Source organism: Taudactylus pleione, unplaced genomic scaffold, assembly GCF_031769625.1.
Source record: "Taudactylus pleione unplaced genomic scaffold, aTauple2 ptg000019l, whole genome shotgun sequence".
Taxonomy (NCBI): domain Eukaryota; kingdom Metazoa; phylum Chordata; class Amphibia; order Anura; family Myobatrachidae; genus Taudactylus; species Taudactylus pleione.
In genome coordinates, this window is record NW_028284421.1 from 781,985 (window position 1) to 806,077 (window position 24,093).

Below are 24,093 nucleotides of genomic sequence, written 5' to 3' on the forward strand. Positions count from 1 at the left end.
AAAACATGCATTGTTCTTCCTTAAGCATGTAGATGTTCGAATACGAGGGGGCTACATTGCTCCCCATTGCACAACCCGTGCGTTGGAGGAAAAAACGTTCATCGAAAAGGAAGTAATTTCTCGTAAGCGTTCAAGTAATTGCAAAAAAAGGTCATGATTGATGTTACCAACATCCTCTGTACACAAAAATTCCCTCATGGCTTCCAATCCATCAGTGTGGGGGATCGAAGTGTACAGGCTGCAAATGTCCATAACACAAATAAGAGTGTTGTCTGGCACAGGGCCAACATCACCAAGGAGAGTTAAAAAACTGAAAGTGTCTTTGATGAAGGTAGGATGTTTCAATAGCGGAGGCTGGATGATGCTGTCGAGGAACTGAGAGATGGGTTGGTACAATGAGCCTCTCGCCGGTGCTACAAGTACCTCAGATGCACCACCTGTCAACATATGGTGACAGGTCAGACGTTTACGCATTCTCATTCAGACTGTGTGTTTCATATCAGGCACGTTTTAACATGTACTTCATCCTTCATTATATACCTGATCAGTTGCCCGTGCAATTTACACTATGTTGGAATGACCACCAGGACAATGCGAGAGTGGATGCCCTTCATCGTTCAGCTATCAAGGGGGCCCTCGCAGGCAAAACCGTGGATCAGCCGGTTGCCAGGCATTTTGCCGAAAAGAAACACAGCCTTTCTGATCTTAAGCATATGGTCATCGACCACGTTCCTAAGACCATCAGAGGGGGTCACAGAGCCACACGGCTCCTTCAAGTTGAAGCCAGATGGATTTTTAATTTAAACACCATCAGTCCGGCAGGTCTTAACGAGAAGATTGTGTGGAGTGTGTTTAACTGACATACTCCCTTCTCTTCCCCCCCTTCTAATTTTTCTACATCTAATCAGTATATACTGTGTATTTGTATGTCTTATTTACCATAGTTTTTTTCCCCCTATCTTCACACTACGTCTACATCTTTCCAGTGTCACTTATATTTCCTATTTCATATTTTGTGAGGCTCGCTGCCCTGATTAGTGTTTGCTGTTATCATCATGCTTGCTACTGCATTCAAATGCCCATTACATAGTTTATACGTATTTGTACAAATTGATGCAATTGCATTTGGGCAGAATAAGATTTCAGCATTTGTGCATTTTGACGTGCATATTTATTTAATATATCGTGACTCTCTATTTTAAATTTCTATATTTTTTCTATTATCACGCAGGTGTCACTTTGCGCTCTATCTCTCTTTTCTGCCAGGATGACAAGCCGCGTCTCTGCGCTGGCGTCCTGGTTACCTAGGCCACCAGTGACTTACAGCGCGATGACGTCAACAGTGCGGAACTCCGGCTGCGTCACGTGGGGTCCCGGGCAGAACTTGGGCCCAGATGGACGCAGCAGATGGCACAGCACCAGCCCAGAATGGATCAGCACCAGCCCAATACAAAGCAGACAGCACAGCACCAGCCCAGATGGATCAGCACCAGCCCAGATGGATGCAGCAGACAGCACAGCACCAGCCCAGAATGGATCAGCACCAGCCCAGGACACAGCAGACAGCACAGCACCTCTTCCAGCCCTACACTACCCACCCTCCCTGTTCAGTCTCCACAGCCAGAGTGAAATGGCAACCACCGCGTCCCTTTATATATAGAGACGAAAGCTTGCGAGCTGCGAGATTTCGTCTCTATGGTTTTGCCTCGTTGTCAGAGATCCGAGTAAGGCGGGAACATTCAAGCCAGCTTGGATCCGACTCTGATCCCTTTAGTTCGGGTGGGTTCGGATCTCTTAGATCCTAACCCGTTCATCTCTAATAATAATGCAGTTTGTGGTGAATCGCGTCACTAAGTCATATCACTCTCCTGCATGATGATGTGAATCACAGCATTTTGCAGAAGGAGATGGCACCCTAAACCTCCCTATCCAAGCTCTCTGGAGATGCATCAGATGTGCACTAGATTGGAAATGTATGAAAAAATCTTTTCAAAACCTTAAAACTATATTTTATTTAGCAAAGTAAAAAAACAAATAATAAAAAAGCCATTCTAGCGATTATTATAGGCTCATTGTCACTGGTACAAAACATTTAAAGAGATGACTAAAAGAGTTCTCTTTTACAGAACGGCAGAATATTAGACATTGAGCTAACAGAAAACAATATAAAAGTCCATTCAACATGACAATCATAGTCTATAAATCTTTTTTCACAGTAGATGAGCGTTGCTAGTTATTTCTTTTAAGCATTTTTTTTTCTCTGTCAGCCGCCATGGGATGCAGTCAGAGGAATAAGAACATTTAGTTCATTTTATGAATGGATATTATTTGTGACCAAGCACTGATTTGATGTCTGCTGTATATGCACTTAATGGGGTAAATGTAAGAACCTGCAATTTGCCGACCATCGTGAGAGCTTGGCGAGTTTAGCCTTTAGATATGAAGTGGCAATAAATGAAAAGGTAAAACCAGACTGATTGTCTTTACTGTAACTCCGACTATTAAATATATCCCTATATGTAATGCAAGTTATTCCTTTGCCTTTTTTCCATAAAAAATTGGAACAATGGTTCTACACTTCATTTTAGATATACTGGTAAAGTCTTTAGAGTGAGAGATTTATAATACTATCTGTTGTATGTCCCTGGGCAATACACTTTTTGAGGAGAAATTGCATAGTATCATTCAAGAAAAATAAATGCAGTATTATAACAAAGTAGCTGGTGAGCAAATCTACATAATAACATATAATACAAATACAAAAGGATATATTTTTGTGGACTGGTATTACCATCTAGAATTTTACTAATACATTTTGGGCCTTGACTTTTTTGTTAGTGCAATGACTATAGTTTTCTTTTCTTTTGTAAACCTGTATCAAAGATTAGAAATTAACACAGGCACAGCCATAACTGATGCCTTGCAATACCCTGGAACCCCTTAAGTTTAGTCTCTCATGTTTTTATATGCACGAAACATGGCAGGAAAAAATAATATTCGCAGTATGCTCGGGAATGCTATAAAAGCGTCCTGTTACTAGAGATGGGAGAGACTGTGTTGCTAGGAAAATTAGAGGTGGCCCTGCTCCTTGAAAAAAGGACAATTCTCGCTTTACGTAAGGTGTGATGGGTCTTAGTGCAGCAGCATGCTGCTGAATTATCAGACACCGCTAAGGAGCAAGCCTTGTAAAGGGAAAGCATTTGTATAGTCACACATCACACTGTCACACAAATCTATAAAGGGTAGTAATATGCATTCTGCAAGAATCTCCATATTTATTTATTATTTAAAGCAGTGTTTTCTCAGCTTGGTCCTCAGAGCCCATAACAGTTCTAATTTTAAAGATATTCATGCTTAATCACAGATGACTTAATTACTACCGCAGTCATTATTTTTTAAACAAATGTTATTGTGTAAAGCACCACAAAACCATTATTAATGACATACAGTCCATAGGTTAATAAAGATGTCAGATGTTCATGACACCCAATGTGCACACAAGTATATCATTTAACAAAGACTTGACTGCAGATGAAAATAAACAAAGTTGTAGGTTGATCCCACGTGTATCCATTATGAACAAGTGTCGAAGCAATAAATCGCAAATCATAACAGTATATGATAATGAAACCTATAGTAATAACAAAAGCAACACTGCCGTATACGAGTGGCATTGTATTATATTATTATTATTATTATTAACAGTTTCTTATATAGCGCAGCAAATTCCGTTGCGCTTTACAATTTGAATCAAGATTAACATTATACTGGGTTGTAAAGAAAGATTATAAAGAAAGAGAGTGAGGGCCTGATTCAGAAACGCTCGTAAGCAGCCGCTCGTTCGCTCCGAGCGATGTTCGCACATCGGCGCATGCGTATGGGTCGTAATGCGCATGCGCCAACCAGTCAGTGCGGTCGGAAAACGTGTGTTCGCAAAATTGCGAGTGTCTGCTAATTTGAGTGACAGGATGAGGCGTTTGTGGGTGGTAACAGGGGAAGGCGCTTGAAAACGGGGAGAGGAGATCCGAACGCAGGCGTGCCAAACGGTCAAAACGGGCGTTTTAAGGGTGTGCATAATTAACAAAGCAGCATCATCGACCACGTCACTTGGTTGTTTCTTAGCCTGGACTGTTCGCATGATTGCGGTAGGAGAATCCAACCACAAGCACTGCGAGCAGTTCAGATGCCTTTCGATGTACTCTATTAATCTAATAAATAGAGGAGATGACGTATGATGCGAGCGGCCAGGGGGCGTCTTTACAAAACAGCGAGCGCATGTTTCGTTCGCTCGCTCACACATAGAGGCGTCAACAGACCGCAAAGAGCGAGTGCTCAATTTAAATTGCCGGCCCCTTTTTCTGAACGAGCGAGCGCAATTAGCGTCCGGCTCTGAATCAGGCCCTGAGTGTGGATGAGGGTGAGCCGTGCCAAACACCAAGCCATAGCCTCAGGAAACTGCCCCAAGTATGCAAAGGAGATTTGATTCCAAAGACTATTCAATAACAATGGGATGGTCTCTCAAAACTCTCCTCTGCTCATACCACGTAGTGTTTTTCAGAGAGTCTTGCATTCTACATTGGAATTCCCCAGGAAGAGTAGAAATATAGCTTTCCCATGTTTCAAAAAATCCTGACATTATTCGATGTTTTCAACATGGATTTCAATAGAAACCTCACTAGATAAAGACCGATTAATTTATTTAGAACATTTGCAAAGAAGGTAGAGAAGCTGAAATCCAATTCTGCACAATTACTTTTCGTGCAGCTGCACTGATTGCTAGAAGCAACTTCCTGCATCCTCTAGAAGTTCTTAGTATAGTCGGTACCATCCCAAACAATGCCCATTCTGCTGAGATTTGGATTTCATTTGCCAGATGATCTAAAGAGAATTTCCTAACTATGAGTAAAAATTGGCGCAATAATGGGCAATTATGTGATCATGTCTTTCCCGCCAAATATTGTCTATGAGGCGTAAAGTATGACCTATGAAAAATATTTTAAAACATTTTTTGGTATTGGGCTGCAGGCAATATTCTACATGACCTTCAGAGATTTTTGAGCAAAATATTGCATGTCAGGGAAGGGAAAGAGGACAACCATTGACTAACCACTGATGCAACCTGTGTATGGTCTATAGCTTTACACAATGTAATGTATTGATATAGCTTTTCTGGCAGGGGGAGGATACGTGAACATCTGATGAGACCAGTCAGAAACGCCCACTGGGCGGCTGTGGGAAGATATTTTCCCCCGCAGACTCCAATGTTAAAGGTGACCTCCTGGCCCCTCTGCAACCATAGCTCCTCCCCCTATGTTCCGATCACTGTGGCCGGCAGTGAACAGCAGCCTGGTGGCACCCCCCTCCCAGCAGCTGCAGAGAGAAGCAGCCGCCGGAAAGCCTGTCCGCACTGTGAATACCCATCGGCTGCAGAGAGCAGGAGGGGCTGGGAAGCCTCCATTGCCCCCCCCCAATGTGTGTGCCCTGCAGCTGCAGAGAGCAGCTGCAACAGGGGAAGCCAGGCTGCCTGCCTCAGCAGGAGAGACTGATCATCCCTTCCATTGATATATAAAAAATACTGTACCGTCGGGTGAATATGATCATTGTGTGCCATAAATAGTCATTGGTCTTGTCTTTTAAGAAAATTACTACATGTACAGTAAATCATGCCAGGTAAATGTGGCATACAGTATTACAGGACCACTAGGTTGGTGTGGTACAAATGTCAACACCAGAAAGGAGTCATGGTCTGAATTTCGACATTAAGCATGTTGACGTGTCAAATGTCGATGTTGTGAATGTGAACAGTTGGCATATTGACAAAGCATTTTCAGTGGATTTGAGCCCTAAACCTACCCTAACAGAAACCTAACCCAAACTCTAAAATGGACTGTCTATGTTCACAATGTTGACATTATGTCCATGTTGACATTATGAATGTCAACTTTTTGACTGACATTTTGTTCATGTCTACATTCTGAATGTGGACATTTAGACAATATCATTTTTAATGTCGACATTATGACTGCATACCGACCACTCTTTTTGTTGTTGGACACAAAGGCTCAGATTTGCAGATTTCCTGAGAATGGTGCCGCATGTGCTATGAACTCTACTGGTGCTGTGATCAACTTACTTGGGTATGAAATGTCGACAGTCATAATATTGACATTCATCGTGTCGACATGAACATAATATCGACGTTTACCATGTTGACATTCATTATGTAGACATTGATGAAATGTTGAAATGTTGTTCTGGTGGCCCAGTGGTGATCTAACTTCTTCTGGCAGCTGCAGCGGCATCTTCCTGGTCACGGAGGTCATATGACCATTACATCCGGGCCAGACCTCTGATCCTCCAGCACTTGGCTGCTTTCCATAACACATACTCTTAAACCTCCCTCAGGTGCCTACCCCTAACCTTCTCCCCCCATAGCCTGATACCTAATGTCGACATTTTGACAATGTTGAAATTTCATCTAAAAATATCACGACTAGTCAGCCGATTCTCCAGTTAACTTGATCTGAGAATCGCCACCAGTGATTTATGGTTACCTCAGCACGTGTGGTTAATCTAACATGGTACTGCCACCACCAACAATGTTCAAATGAGTCTTTAGGTTCTCCCCTCAAATATCAATATTGCTTACATATAGGTACGTAGCTTTGACCTCAAAGGCTCGTGAATTCGACATGTACACGGAGAATACACTGGGTTAAGAATGTTTAATCTGAAAAATATTTCCAAGGCTATTGGTTATAGAAAAAGGTAACACAAATATGGACAATACAAATATATTACAAATAATTTCCAAAAATAAAAGGAATTAAAATTATATCAACTCAGAGTCCTTACACCTCTTAGACTCTGCTGTGAAGGAGACAGAGGAGCATCGGGTCCAGGCCAGTCGTCACAACTCTCCTTAGGTACAAAGAACACTTATCAAAGAGGGAGTAGCACAGTTATACCCTCTCAGCTGCATCACCCACACTTTTGGGTTTTTTAACTCTTTGTTGTACACTGGACATTAAAAAATCAGACACACCCTTCCACATAATTGTCTAAAAGAGGGGGCTTGAAACATGGTGAATGGGGATTTAGAAACTAGTTAGCAGATAACCAGTGATGGTTCTAGGTGCGGGCTAACAGGCCCGTCACCTGGAGCGCCGACACCTAGAAGGGCGCCACTGAGTCCCCCACCCCCTGGAAAAAAACCTAGAAGGAAGAAAAAAAAAAAAAATGTCAGTGCCCGCAGGGAGGCTGCATTTGCTGGGCGCCCGCTGATACTTGTTATCAGCAGGCACCCGGCTCCCTCCCTGCAGCAGCAGCCAAAAGCCGGAGCTCACTACTGAGCTTCGGCTTCCGGCAGAGAGTACTATGGGAGGGACGTCATGATGTCATGACGTCTCTCCCATAGATCCGAGGAGCCGCAATCGGACCGGACAGCAGCGGCAACGGAAGCAGGAGCGGGGCTAAAGGTAAGTATTGTGGGGTTTTTTTTCAGTCAGAAGCACCAGCACTGGGGGCACGATTATAGGGGCATCACTACTGGGGGGCATTACTACTGGGGGACGACTATATGGGGCATTACTACTAGTGGGCACAACTACAGGGGGCATTATTTCTGGGGGCACTACTACTGGGGACATTACTACAGGGGGCAGTACTAATGGGGGCAGTAGTACTGGGGATCATTACTAATGGGGGCACTACAATAGGGGGGATTACTACTGGGGAGCATTACTAATGGGGGCTCTAATAATGGGGGGATTACTACTGTGGGCACTAGTAATGGGGGCATTACTGCTGGGGAGCATTACTAATGGGGGCACTACTAATAGGGGGCATTACTAATTGGGGGATTACTACTGTGGAGCTTTACTACTGGGGGAACTACTATAGGGGGCACTACAAATATGGGCACTGCATGGGGGGCACCACTACTGGGGCCATTTTATAAGGGGCACCACTGCTGTGGGCATTGTATAAGGGGCACTACTACTGTAGGCATTGTATTAGGGGCACTACTACTGTGGACCTTGTCTATAAGGGACACTAATTTTGGCATTATGTAAAAGGGGCACCACTGTGTGTCATAACATAAGGGACTACTGTGTTGTGTAATTTCAATTGGGGATAATGTATTATAAAGGTAATTACTGTGTGTGGCACAATGTATTATACAGGGCATTACTGCATGTGGCATAATGTGTTATACAGGTTATTACTGCATATAGCATAATGTGTTATACAGGGCATTACTGCATGTGACATAGTGTGTTATAAAGGGCATTACTGCGTGTGGTATAATGTGTTATAAAGGGCATTACTGCATGTGGCATAGTGTGTTATAAAGGGCATTACTGCGTGTGGCATAGTGCGTTATAAAGGGCATTACTGCATGTGGCATAATGTGTTATAAAGGGCATTACTGCGTGTGGCATAATGTTGTCTTATCTAAAAAAAAATATTTTTTCTTTCTTTTTTTTTTTTTTTTGGGGGGGGGGGGGGGGCGCACCTGGGAACTTTCGCCCTGAGCTCCACAATGTCTAGAACCGACCCTGCAGATAACATACAGTAACATACATTTCTGCCCTCAACCATCCTAAAGGATTGATTTCCCATGGCCTGGCTTGTCCAGGTCTGACCATCTGAAAATGAAGGATTCATCTCTCCCCAAACTTTATGGCCTGTAGAGATGAGAGATGGTTTTCTGGAGGTCTGGTTATCTGGAGGTTTTGTTCCAGTAAGACAGAAATTGCTCCTTCTCCCGCTAGCCTTGTAGGAATACAGGTCAAATACATGACACAGCCTAGACACCATTTTGACATGCACATTCACATGAATCATTTCTGGCAATTATTCTTGAGATTAAATGCCACAGTTGACGACATAACTGTCGACGTTGTGAATGTCGACCTTTTTTTCATCCCATGTGGCACACCCACTCTTGGTAACTATGATTTGCTCTGGCTATGGTGTGTGTACTGCATATATGACCAGTAGGAGCGCTAATACTCGGGTGCTTATTAGCACACAGTTACCTAGAGGAATGTTGGTCTGCAGGTGCAGCGCTAGTAAATACATTGTGTGCCAGTCGATCTCATTGTCAAACATATAACTTTATTAAAACTTCCCATCCTCCCACAAAGTAAGCATAACCATTGTATGCACTACTTCTCCAGCACAGTACTTCCAGCTGGTGCTCTATAAGACAGACTCCTCTTCACCTGCACAATACTCTTCAAGGTGCTTTATAAATACATGTACAACTTCTAACTTTACTCCAAAACCTCTTGCACAGTCTTATGCATAAATATCAGTAAAAAGGCAGCACATGCCCAGTGTATTTATTCCACTGCAGGACAGTCCGTACAAACACAGCATACAGAAGTCTTCAGGTCCCACATTTTCGCTCCTTGACTTAACTTGCATTGGAGACTCTTAAAGTTTTTTTTTCTGTCAGACCGAACTGTTGTCACAATATCCAAGGTCTCTGCCAGTGACGTGCGGTGAGGTAAATGGCTGAGGAGGCACTGGCTAGTATCAGAACCAGATGTACAGATATATATGAACCCGTAGGTTCATGTGGGCACTATACAAAGGTGCAGCAGTATATAGTGCTGGAAATGTGGTGTGTTTTGATCAGGGATGTCCGGAAAAGGTAGACAGGAGAGGCAGTGCCTCACCTGTCGTACACTTTTTACTCCAGAGTTTTGACTATAAAAAGATATTTATAATATTTTCTTGAATTTTTTCTTATTTTTATAGTAAAAACTTTGGAGTATACCGAAGTATGACAGGAAAGGCCAGCCTCACCTGACCACACATCACTGGCACATACCAATATCCAGTGAGCTTTCATCTGAACATGCTGGTACTTCCTGTGGATACAGTATGGTGCTCATTGGCTTCTCTCACATATACTTTCTGTGAAATAATGACTTTCCATTCAGATTCCCCCCTAGCAACATTGTCACATGCAGTCACCCCCATTCTTTATGAGGCACTTATCAGGGGGCTATTTACCTTCTTTCAAATGTGGATGCACTCATGGAAGTTCATGTGGATGAACTTCCATGTTGGGGAGCCTCTTTGTCCTCACTCTTATCCTCTGCAGGTGTTTAATGGTTCAGGGGCTCCCTTCTCCTCAGTACAGACACTTTATTGCAGGCACGCTACACAAGGAGAGCCTTAATTTACCACTACCCACCCCCTTTATATACAGTACTTGATGCTGCAACAATCCTCTTTCCTCTTCTATTATGGAGCGCTTCACTATGGGGACATCTTGGTTTATAGGTTAATACTCCTATTTCATATATAATGGGTATCTCATAGGAGGGCTGGTTTTTGGGCTGCTGACTCTTGTGTCCTTTTGGCAGTTCCCCTTGGCTACACCCAAAAGCCAGTACCACTGGCCTCCTCCACACCTGTGTCTCTGTACTTATTACAAGTTGGACTCCCTCTGACACAGGATACGCAATTATTAATAGATCTGGGTACCCAGGTGATCACCCTATCTTTGTCACGGGTGCTATTCCACTAGCTTTTCCTACCCAGGGGCACCAAAGGGGGGTGGGTACTTTTTACCCAGTTCTGTTGGAAAGGCCCGGTGGGGGCCCGCTTCCTGCAAACTGCCCGTCCTCCCACCCCTGCTTCCAATGCAGGCAGAGAGAGTGAGGACTGGCTACTGCTGCAGCAGCATCTTTCCCCAGCCCAGCACACATGCTGCTGCAGCATCAATTAGTCTTCTCTCTCCCTGCGTAATGTGCCAGGGGGATCGATCACACTTGCCCCCCCCAGCGGACACTGGTGCCATTCTGTGTGATGGCCGCAAATATATTATATTTCTCTTTTTTTGTATGGAGAGGGTCTGGCCACACCTCCGCGAGTTGACCATGCCCCCTCCCAATACCAGGGCCCTGCAGAGCTGTCAGTGACCCTTCTTCTACCAATGGTGATGTGGTTTGTATGTGTCACCACCCCCTACCACTGATGAGGCCTACACCTAACCTCCCACTCTGCCTTCCAATGGGCACTACAGTGCACTCTATTTGTCATAACCTTTTTATGGCTGATTTATCTGACCAAGTCATTGTGAGGATCCATCAGAATGCTGATAATGGGTGACAGGTGGCAGTGCACTTCAACACTGACCATTGCAACATCTTCACACAACAAAAGTCCAGCAGAATATGCTGGTACTATATAAGTAAATGTTAATAAAGAAATGTGCCCTAACAATCACCCTTCTATGACCTCCCTAACCATTATGAGATTTCATTTGCCTAACAGACACATAAGCCACACCTCTAAGAAAGACATTGCTGTACCTCATTTGCCATTTTGTTTCTACTACCAGAGATCGTGGTGAGTGACAAAATATGTAGGTCTCAGGGACCCTACACTTTAAAAAAATATGGGGTCCTTCCTGACCGTTTCGGGTCCCATCATAATTTATGGTTTAGAGCTCCCCATATAACACTCAGACATCCCCTAACCCCTTACAAATGATGCCCCACAGTCATGCCCGGCCTTTACACATTATGCTGCACATTAGTGCCCTTTACACATTATGCCATGCAGTAATGCCCAGTCTTTACACATTTTGCCACACAGCCATGCCCGGCCTTTACACATTAATGCCCTTTAGTCCCCCTATGCATTGGCCCCAGTAGTAGTCCCCCCCCAATGCATTGCCCTCAGTAGTTGACCCCCTATGCATTGCCTCTAATAGTAATCCCCCCATGCATTACCTCTAGTAGTCCCCCTATGCATTGCCCCCAGTAGTAATCCCCCTATGCATTACCCCCAGTAATAATCCCCCCTATGCAGTGCCCCCAGTAGTTGACCCCCTATGCATTGCCCCCAGTATTGGCCCATGCATTTGCCCTTTGGTGACCTGGGCCTAATGCCCAGGTCAATCACCCCTATTTGTGGGGCAGATACCTTCAATTGGGCCTAATGCCCCCTATGTAGCCCCGGCCTTGTGCCCACCTATATACCCATAGGCCTATTGCCTGAATTTATGCCACGTTCCTAGTGCCCGACAACCCTGGTGGTCTAGGGAGGTGTTAAATAACGGTGGCCCAAGGCCGCCTACCCGTACGGTGGAAGAGGCTGCTGGGGGGAGCATTGTTAGCTCTTTTTCTTTCCACCCTCACAGTCCTCTCCAGTCCTCAGCTTCATTCTTCTGCCGCTGGCCCGTCCTGGCCAGCGGCACTGCCTCTTCCTTCTTGATCACGCCGTCTTCTGGCCTCTTGTGCGGCCGCCAGAACTGTTGCCGCAACACTCTTCTCTTCGTGAGGTCTTCACTCCTCCCCTTCGTCGCCAATATTGAAGTTTCCCGCTCAGCGGCGTCATAAAGACGCCGCGAGTGGGCGTGGCTATGACATGGCGAGCCACGATTGGTTCATCGCGTCTGCCTCCTATTGGCTGCTGGACCGCGAGTTGTGTTAGGCTCACGGCCAGTGCCAAACAACCGCCGCCACTACTTTGCTTCCAGGCAGCGAGCTCCGCTCAGCTTGCGCCTGGAGCCAAGCTTCTCCCGCCGCCACTTTACCACCGACGCTGGAGGAAGGGACCAGGTGGTCCCTTCACCAGGTCCCTGCCGCGGTGTCTTACCCGGCGCTGGGAACAAACACACTGTCCCAGCGCCGGGCACAGATGCTGTGCCGATGTTGAGATCAGACACTTGATCCCAGCACGGCTTTCCACAGCAGCAGCCAATGAGAGTCTATCTGACTTTCATTGGCTGCTCTAACAGACAGCGTTGTGTCTTTCTCAGGGGGACACGCTGTGCTGCAGCCAGCTGTCAGGGATTGGCCACAGCAAAGCGCGTCCCCGGGGACCCAGCTTCTTTTTAAAAGTGAGTCCCCACTACTCAATCCCCTATAGAGCGTATTTGCAAACACTGACTACTGTACCTGTATTTTTTCCTTATATTTTAAAATGTTTAATCAGCAATTCTTGTAAAATTTATACCAAATTTATTATGAAATGTATTTTTAATATGGCAACTTGATTATTCTTGTTCTGCTTGAATGAATATTTATAAGTTATTATTAATGCACTACCATTGTTGGAGATATTCTGTTGAAAATGTGGTATTTTGAAGGAAGGCATAAATTATGTGTTCATTGCAAATGTTAATAAATGTTCAATGGGACTTCTGGCACTGTATGCTTATGAAACATGTTTATGGAATTTTCTTACACTGTTCACTATGGGTAATGATCACTTAGGGGCCTATTTATCATTACTTAAAACTCGATGTAGTTAATTAGGTTTAGAACTCGCATGGAGTTCTACCTAATTACCGGAGGAATTCATCATTCCTCCTCTCCATCAGTATGTATTCCTAAAAGCTGTAATTTTTGCAATGATAGCTTTTCGGGAAATAGATACTTTTCTCTGCCTAGTCCTACCTTATCGCAGCTGTAATCAGTGATGTGCATGCGCTGTTACATCCGTAAAAGCAGCGCATGTGCAGTACTGCCTACAGCTGCGGTAATTTTGTCCCCCCCACCCTCCCCCTCCCCCTTCCGCTCACATTCCCCCTGTCCCCCACTTACCTGGCCGCTGCATTCGCCTCAGGCTTCGTCTGCTGTGCTGACACTGTGTTCTCCCGGAAGAACACAGTATCAGCACAGCAGACGGAGCCTAGGAAGGGAGCAGAGCAACAGAGGGAGCTGCGGAGGACCTGCCCAGCTAACAGCAGGTGTCACCCGCTGTATGCCACCTCAGAGTGGCGTATGGTAACACCATCAAATTACGAAAATACATAATTTTCGGAATTTGATGAATAGCATGATTTCCATATCCCCATACTAATGTAGGGCTAGACCTCAGTGGGGTCTAATGGTTGACAGCCCTTTTCAGTTTTTTCTTTATATAGAGTATCTATAGTATATCTTGGCATCACTCACACTGTTATTTGTGCCTTTACATGGGTTGTCATTCTTATCTTAGTTGAGGACCTGGACTCTGAATAGTTTCTGGTAAGATGTACAGTATCTATGATGCTTAGGAATTTAAAGTGCTCTATATCTTATATGACATATGTTTGTAAACTTTATTATATTTTGTTGCTGTTTATCTCATTATCTATTATTAGGCATCTATTGACATGCTTAGTTTCATTGGTTCCGATCCCCTGTTGCATACCCCCTATTTTTTCCCTGAGTCACCTGTTGTTCTAGTCCCACTGTGGAACATTGTGCCTGCATTGATTGCTAGATAAACTGGGATTAGAGTAACTCCAAAGACTCTTTTGGCAATGTTTCATATATACCAAGGGAATATCACTTCTAAATGATAGGTATGTGTTGGGAGTGGGACATATATTAATAGTGACTAAAACACTGATTGCACCTTTTGGCAATCAGCAGTGGTACTGAGTCTCAACAAGGTAGAAGCATACTGTGATTTTGAAACTGCAGGATCCCCCTATTCCTCTTTGTCAACTAATCCACTGATGAGATGGTTTGGGGGGAGTGAGTATTGGGCGGAGAAGAGGTTTGCTGCTGGTGCAGGTTGTTCTCTTATATCCAATTCTGCCTCCTAAGAGTCGGTGCTATGTCATTTCAACACTGTTATTCTATTTTATTTATTCTTGTATGGATGGCCTGGTTTGTTGTTCTAAATATTATGGTGTCTAGTTTTTATGGAATAGGTTTAAATCTGTCTTTATGAGTTTTTTTTTTTTATGTTCCCTGAAGGCCTTACCCTTTCCTTCCCCATTCTGTTTTATTTAATTTTTTGGACCCTGCTTGTCTAACATTTTTGTTGTGAAAAGACAATAAAAAAATTAATATTGAAAAAAAGGAAATGGAGTAGCGTGAGAGGAGGGGGAGAGTACCAGAGGGTTGGAATGGAGACAGAGTATAAAGGAGACTGGGGATGGTGAGAGAGGTGGAAACAGATGGTAGAAGAGAGGATTATCTAGCTGCTGAGTGAGGGGGAGGTTGAAAAAAGAGGGACATGGTAAATTCCAACTACTGCTCCCATCAGATGCTGTTTTAGTGATTGCCTCAGCACAGTTTTGAAAATTTATACTGGGTAAATTACAACTACTGCTCCCATCAGATGCTGTTTTAGTGATTGATTCAGCACAGTTTTGAAAATTTATACTGGGTAAATTACAACTACTGCTCCCATCAGATGCTGTTTTAGTGATTGCCTCAGCACAGTTTTGAAAATTTATACTGGGTAAATTACAACTACTGCTCCCATCAGATGCTGTTTTAGTGATTGCCTCAGCACAGTTTTGAAAATTTATACTGGGTAAATTACAACTACTGCTCCCATCAGATGCTGTTTTAGTGATTGCCTCAGCACAGTTTTGAAAATTTATACTGGGTAAATTACAACTACTGCTATACTAAGAGCAATTTATCTAAAGGAAGTTAGGAATGTATTGTGAATCTGTGTTGGCCTCCCCCCTTCTCACAAATTGTTTATCTTAGACTTTATTGCATCCCAATTTAGTGTGTGTTAGAGCTTTCGGGGTGGGGTCCCAATCAGTGAGCACAGAGACACATGTTTGTAACTTTAGATATTACTGCTCCCACAGGCTGCATAGTCTGTGTTAAGATTCAAAGTGTTCTGATTATAAGTGTAAATACAATTTGATAACTAAGTCGGAGTTACGCTGGAGTTAAACTGGAGGAAAACTGAGGGAAAAGAAACTCAAAACCAGAACAGTTTCTGAACAACAAGAAGCAACATACTTATGTGAATGAACAAAATCAACATCTTCTGCTGTATGCATATCCAGGCAACTACTTACTGCACTCACTGCTTGGACACTGCAAATACTTCCATATCTGTGTACTGCTCTTGTTGATTGATCTTTGTTGATCAGAACACTTTGGACTGGATCAGCTCGGGTACATTGTAATTTTGTCCTCATTCATTTTGTATTGCCTTTTCCAATTGTGTCACATCTATCCACTTTAATCATTTATTTAAAAACTAATGCCTGCACCCACTACTCACATACCTCTCCTTTATATATCACTTTTGGAGCTGCGCTCATACATTAGCAGCACTGTTCTTTACATGTATTTTTGAACATTTAACAACATTAATCCACACTGACTCTATATCACACAGCCTCCACTCCAGTTTACATCTCAATTATTACCTTGTCCACAGCATGAACACCCTTACTTCACACAACCCCCATATTCTATGTCCACATAATCCTCTACTTTATCCATCCCTCTCTTCCCCCTCCTGTTTCCTCCACTTGCTGTTCTTCCTTTTTTTCTCTCATCAGTCTGCTTCCAACCCTCTGCTTCTTTCCCCCACCTCTCCTATACCTCCACTCTCAACCACCTCCCTCCATGGTCTTGTTACCCCACTACTAAGCCCCATTCCCTCCTCGTTCTGTCTGTCACCTCCAGGGCTGCCAAGAGAAATTCTGGGCCCGGGTACTGCAACATCCTGTGGGACCACATCATGTATGGCTGCACCCATTTGTGAGTGGGTCTAGCATGTGAGATGCACCCACTCACAGGAGCATGGCATAGCACCCAGCAGCTGGAACTAAAGTAGTCACTACTGTATTAGGATGGCGGGACAGTCCCATAATAGCTGCATTTCTTGTCAGGCTGTATATAGATGCTAAAATGTAACACACAAATTAAAGTGCTTCTACTTTACTTTGTACATCTCTCATGTAAATAACACAAACAATCTATTTTCTATCATAGAGATAGATGTATGAATGACTTAATTTTTACATAACATCAGGTCGTCTTATACACACACATTCCGCAGCACATATCCTAACCCACTGCTCCATGCTCCTTCTTCACTATCTACCCCTCTGTGTCGCCCCTGTCTGTCTGCCCTTCCCCTTTAGAATGTAAGCTCTCACGAGCAGGGCCCTCATCCTCACGTGCTTCTCCTCCCCCTACTTATAGTATCATTTACTCCTAACTCCCCACAACGGCACCTAACACCTGGTTGCTCATGTCCTGCTGCTTGTGTTTTGCAGCTGAGTTTATAACCTTGTCCTTGTCCTGCATTGTTTTGTATTACTATTAACTGTTTTTCTTGTGTGCTCATTTATGTACTGTGTAAGGCGCTGCGGAACCTTTGTGGCGCCATATAAATAAAGGATAATAATAATAATAATGGTATAGATGATGGAAATAGACAATAAATTACTTTAGTAATGGAGAATGTGGGAAACAGTGCAGTAAATATGTAAGGACATCTATAAGAGTATATTTTGAAGATTAATTATCTGGAGATTTTATGGGTGCAGCTAAATTGTACTTACATAAAATTGCATAGATGTGAGCAATAGTAAGAAGCAATGGCAATACAGGTCATATAGGTATGATATAGACAGATTTGTATAGAAAAACTAAGAACAATCAAATGCAGCATTCAAAGTGGCAACTCTTTGCAGTATCCAAGCAGGGAGCATGGGTCTGAAAATGATCCCGGGCTTATGTGCTAAGCAGCAGAGGAGCTGTGATCAGCACTGTGTGGGTGTGACCAGAGCCATGTGGGTGTGTAGCAAGTGTACACACCCGCATGGCTCTGGTCACACCCACACAGTGCTGATCAAAGCTCCTCTGCTTCTTAGCATAAGCCCGTGAACATTTTCAGACCCATGTGGCCTTTAATCTGCTCCCTGCTTGGTTACTGCAGAGAGTTACCACTTTGAATGCTGCATTTGATTGTTCTTAGTTTTTCTATACAAATCTATCAGCCCCACAGTCTCTCTAAATACATAACAATGTAGGCTTACCATACGTCCCGTTTTTATCGGGATTGTACCTGTTTACAGTTGCTGTCCCAATGTCCTGGCCATTTACCTTTTTTGTCCTGGCAGGGCACATCTCTCTCCTCCCTCCTTTCTCTGCCCTCCTCTATCCACTCTCCTCCCTTCTTTCTCTGCCCTTCTCCATTCATCCTCCACCTCCTTTCTCCCTCTCTGCATTGTCTATGGTGACAGCAGGTGACCTGATCACATCGCAATGCTGACAGTGGGGGTGTGGCCTTAAAGCCTATGGGGAGCTGGCGCAAACGTGGATTTTCATGCTCCTGACCGCAGAAGACATCTGCTTGAGGCGGTGGCATGCAGTTTATCTCGCCTACCAACAGGCGGATGGGCAGGTGGGCGCCAGCCATCTTCAATCTATGCTGACCATGTTATTTTCAATGATGAACAATGTATGGTCTCAGGAAAGAAGTGGAATTCTTGAATCTATAGTAAAAGGGCTGATGTACTGCAAAATAAACATTAATTTAAGTTTATGACAAAATAAAAAAAATAAACCACTGCTAAGGAAGGTTCACACTAGTGAAAAATATGTATGGTTCTCAAAAGAGTAATCCAATACTTTATTCTTTTACATTCTGTGGTCCATAATTGAGAAATCGGTACATACTCTACAAGAAAATATACGAACTTTATATGTCATGTATGTAATTTTTTCAAAACTTTAAAAATGTCCCAGTTTGAGCCAAAGAAATTATGGTAAGCCTATAAAAATTGCATAATTAGTGGAAAAGACATAAATACTATTTTAATACTCATTATTTATGGCCAACTGTGTCCAGCTGGTCATCATCATGCTGCCATAATTATGAACCTATTTTCATGTGGAGGCCTGGAGCTGTAGCTCCATTCGCCCCATATTTAATCTGACCCTGGCAGGGAATACAGTAAGGACTGTCCAGTATATGGAGAAAGCAGGTGTTTGAGATGGAATAAAAAATCCCTCAGTACCAAAGATTTCTGTTTGAATATTCTCCTTCTGTTTTACTCCTGTTGAACTCTGGCTTAACTCTGATTTATGGTTTAAAAATCTAACTACACTTTTAATAAAAACACTCAGAAGAAAAACACTATGCACAGGGGCGTTTTAGGAGAGAAGGTGGCCCATGTGCAGTCTACGTTCGGGGCCCCTCCCCTCTCTCCGTTGGCCGGCAGTGCACTGAGCGCAGCACCACAGCAGTAGACTCTGGGCACTAGTTTGTGCTCAGAGTCTACTGCGCAAGCGCAGGTCACTGGGAAAATGGCGAATCAGCCATTTTCCTGGCGATTTCTCTACTGCGCATGTGCAAAACTCTGGGAAATGGCCATGGCAGCTATTTTCCAGGCGTTTTTTACAAGCTTGATAGCGCCGACGTGAGACTCCTGGGAGAGGTAAGTATTGAAAATATGGGTGCAGGGTGTGCGATGTGGGCCGCCCTGGATCCAGGGGCCAGTGTGCCCCGCACAGCCTTTCACCCATTATAGATACGCCCCTGACGATGCAGCCAAAACTGTTGTAGACTATCATACACTGCTTATGTATGGTTTACAAACATGTGTGACCATTGATTACACACCACCCCCAATACCCTCCCACTATAAAGACAGTCTTGATTTAAATGATAACAATGTGTAGGAATAATATGCTAGCCCAACAAGGCATACCATTTTAACATTTTTAAAACTGGAAAACCTACCGTATTAAATGAGATGAGAGAGATCTAGGCTTTCCATCCCCAATATGTGGAATATTTACCTTTTTGTGCTGTGTTTTATTCCATTGTTATAACTACTAAGGGACACAATAACTATATCTGAATAATTTTCCAGAAATATGGTTCTGGTGCCATATTTGCAAAGAAATCACAGGAAATATGGTGCATACAAAGAAGAAAGCAATCATTCACACATGTGCCGGTCCCTCTCATGTCATAAGATGCCCCTACCTCAGGCTCCATAAGAAATTGTTCTTTTAACAAATTTCAGTACTTCTGAAATCAAAGGTAAAACGACCCATGTTGAACAAGCAGTGTGTACATACTTCTCCCACTCTCTTTGTAAATTCTAACTTCAGAAAAGAATAAATGGGTCTCCTAGAGGAAGAGTTTTCCCATTTTTTTAACCTTTTCATTGCCTTTTAATGAATGCCTCTAAAGATAAAAAGTGTGAGTGTATACAAACCAAAATCCAAGCAAAGAAGGATCAGTCGATACATTTGATCACTGTGTAATTGGTTAAATTGATTGATCATACCACCAAATATTCGTATTTTACAACATTTTGTGGAATCTCAACTACAACCTTGTAACCCCATCCTCCATCATCAAATTTGCACTTCATTTTGAAAAAGTTTGTGGAAATGGCTCTTCCTTTCCTTCAGAAGGTTACTTAAAAAAATGAGCTGCTGGGATTTGAAAATGTTTGTATATGCTTGACCTTGGTAGTTCAAGATAACAGGTCCTACTGTATGTTGAGAACCATTTTAATTATCAGTGAATTTAGAACATTTTTGATACAAGTTGAACAAAAAGATGGGCAGTGGCAGAAATGTATTATGGTAGAAAAGGGGGCTGGAATATAAACACATTTGTACTGTATGTCTTTTAAAGTGCTTCCATTTTAAAATCTCAAAGTTTAAATGATTGATTTTCATAGAGTATTAAAAATGGAACATTTAATTTTGTTGTTTAGGAATGAAGATTCAATTTTTACAAGTAGTGTTGCAAAAGAAAGATGGAGTAGAGCTATTCAAAAGGTAAGACAATATTAGTGTGTACAGTCCTATTTCATACTGTATTACACATTTCTACTGTTCTCAAATGCATACGTCTTGCAAAAGTATCATCAGATATTGAAAGTATGTTAATTAAAAAATATCTGTATAGTGAAAACACATTTAAAGGAGTCTTACAGTTACAAAAACTAAGACTTGAGCAGCAATGTGCACAAATCGTTCATCACCCCTTTTTTTTGAAAATCATTCTTAGTATTAATTTTCATTAAGTATAAAGTTCTTTCAGCAATGAAGAGCCATAAGTTGTAAAGGTATACATTGCCAAAAGACATTGGGTAAATATAATGATGGTATACTATACAGTCTATACAGGAAAAACATACATATAATATGTTATTAGAACAAGTATAGTAGCAAAGTTGTTTGTGCGACCCAATAAATAAGAATGATAGACAGAAATACCCATGAAAATATTTCCGATTGGGTAATAGTATAACAGATGTAAGATCCAAAAAGAAGGGGAGGGGAGGGTTAAAGCCTTCAGTATGCTAAAAGAATCCGTAATATGCAAATTTTAATAGTCGGGTACTAAAGCAGATAGTAAATTGAACATCTAAATTTGCATTAATCCAGGATTTGTTTATGACAATGTAGTGAGAAGTAACATATACCTGCTGTAGAAAAATAATCAATCCGAAGTATTGGAAAGACGCTTAAGGAGAGCCCACTCAGTGGATCCAAAAACACTGGCTATATCATTTTGAGTATTTGGATCTAGTTTATCTATATAAATTTCCCATTTTCTGTAAAATTTTTCTACCTCTTTATTGACATCTGGGAAGGTAGAACATCTGTCAAAATAGAGGATCTGTAGCACTTTCTGTTTTACTTCCATAAGGGTAGGGGCTGCTCTAGCTGTCCAATGTATAAGTATGATCTTCTTCCCTATAGTCATTATAACGGTCAAAAGTGATAATATGTTCGATTTGTGGGGGCCCAGGTCCCATTTTTGAAATGCAGAAAACAGACAAGACTGTGGGTCAGGTCATACTCTAAGGGAAAGACTGCATTAACAATGTCAATAAGTTTATTCCAGAATTTTTTAATTTTACGGCACTCCCACATACAATGACTGAAATTAGCTGAATGGGATCCAAATTTCAAACATGCACCTGTCTCGGTTGATGACATATGTCTTCTTTGGGCAGGTGTTATGTATGTCCTATGAATAGTACGTATGTGTACTTCTTGTAAATACGCTGAACTTAAGCGACGTAAGGTTATTTCGGAGTGAGAAGTTAAGTCTGTCAGATCTGTTATCTCTGGTATATCTAACCGCCATTTTGCTACTAAGACTGCCCATAGTGAGGAGGGAAGTTTGGGTAAGAGATGGAGGTACAAATATTTAGTCTTAAATGAATTCATTTGTAGGAGGTTTAGGAGAGAATCTAATGCTGGGCATACACTCTACAAGTATCTGTCAGATATCTGTCCAATCTGGCTGGTTGAAATGAACATCTGGTAATATATAGGAGCAAATGACAATCGACCATTTGCTCACAAACACTGAATAACAGGCAGAAATTGTATTCCAGACAAATTGGTTAAATCAAATGAAATGAACCAATTTGAACAATCATTTTTGCCCATTTTCCAGTATTTAAGACCATATGATCGATTGTCATTTGCTCCCATACATTACCAGGTTTTCATTCCAACCAGCCAGATATCTGACAGATAATTGTAGATTGTATGCCCAGCATAAGTAATCGGGATTCAAATTGGTGGAAGTAAAATAAGAAACAGAAGGTAGATAATGTCTTACTTGTAGATACATGTAAAACTGGCGGTTATGGAGATTAAATTGTCGTTGGAGATCTGCAAATGAAACTAGAGAGCCTCCTGGGTCGAAAACTTTAAAAGAGCAATTTAGACCTTTATTCCACTACGTGAGAAAATGTATATTTGTTAAAGATGGGGGGAAAGATGGATTACCCCATAATGGTATGAATTTGGAGAATAAATGATTCCTATTGAACTTCTTGTTGATGGCCAACCAAGCAAAATAAGTATCTTTAAACATAATATGAGATAAGATAGACACTGGAACATCTGAGGTTTTAGTATGCAAAAGGGAACTTGGAGAGTAGGGTTCAAATAAAGTTAAGTCTAGATTATTATCCATATAGGTACTTTTTTCCAATAGCCAAACACTGATATATCTGAAGAAGACAGAGAGAATACGAAGGAAGATCCGGAGCACGTAGTCCACCATTACCTCGAGTGGCCTTCAATTTTTGCATAGCTATTCTTGGTCTCTTACCATGCCACAGAAATCTTGAAAATACTTTTTCAAGTTTTGAAATATCATCTTTAATCAAAGCTATGGGCAACATCTGAATAAAAAAAAAAAATCTTTTGAAAAATTATACTTTTTATAACTGCCATCCTACCCATTAAAGAGAGGGGTAGAGATTTCCAGTTATCAAACATAAACGTGACTTTAGAGATAACTGGTGTGAAATTTGCAGAAAGATCTGCTGTGATATTTACACCCAGATATTGGATTTGAGTAGTGATTACTTGAAATGAGGATATGTCTGAATTTTCGGGAGGGCAAGAAAAATTGCCGCTAACTTTTAAAATCTCAGACAAAGCTATATTAATCTTGTAGCCTGAGGCAAGTCCAAATGATTTGACGATATCCATTACCACTGGAAGGGAATGATATGGGTCAGAGAGGAATAAAAGCATATAATCAGCGAAAAGAGCGACCCGAAGATCAATCTTTCTCACCTTAATTCCTTTTATTAAGGATGATGAATGAATGGCTATAGCAAGAGGCTCAATTGCTATTCATTAACCCTTTTAATTAGTGTATTTGGCCATTTCAGCCACACCCATTACTTACAGCTGTATACAAAACCAGAATATAGTAATTTAATCTACATAGTCAAAAACAACAAAGATGCACTCCAAGACTGCTAGCACTTTTTATATAATTTATTTCTATGTCTTTCTATAATCAAATAATTCTTCAGTATATGACAAGTTTCCTTTAACCTCTCTAACATAATCCAATGCATAGGATAATGTTAGAGAGTGTATTAGTTAATGGCAGTACATTGTTTAACCTTCACAAACAGTCAAAGGAATTAGCCATAAATGTGACCTGCATAAAATAACTTGCATGGTACAATTCTAGCTCATTTTTCATGAGGTAGTTTCACATGGAAGACAATGGATAACGTTATTAAAGGTGAATACAATGAGGGGATGGGGGACTTCTTATGTAAAAATATTATATAAAAACAATAATAATAATAGAAATCAGGTGTGACAGCATTTGCTCTTAAAATGAGCACGGAAGGCACAAAACTGTACACAAATTTTTTATTTTTTTTTTATTTTTTTTTAAGCGAATTGGATTATACTGTGAATATTCTGAATTATCATAGTTAAAAATGTATGCATTGTTTTAAGCTTTTTAGCTGATAATATATTGTATGTGGTCCAATAAACGACACATTTGTTAGTTCTACATTTTCAAGATTTTTAGAATACATTTTATTTT

General features: G+C 41.8%; 1 protein-coding gene across 1 annotated transcript in view; it reads left to right on the forward strand.

The window, feature by feature from the left end:
- Positions 1–24,093, forward strand: part of LOC148540276 (protein unc-13 homolog B-like) — a 146,727-nt gene that overhangs the window by 117,204 nt on the left and 5,430 nt on the right. The window contains exon 8 of the mRNA XM_088444847.1: positions 20,477–20,540. Coding sequence (XP_088300973.1) covers positions 20,477–20,540 — 64 coding nt within the window. The remainder of the gene's footprint in view (positions 1–20,476; positions 20,541–24,093) is intronic.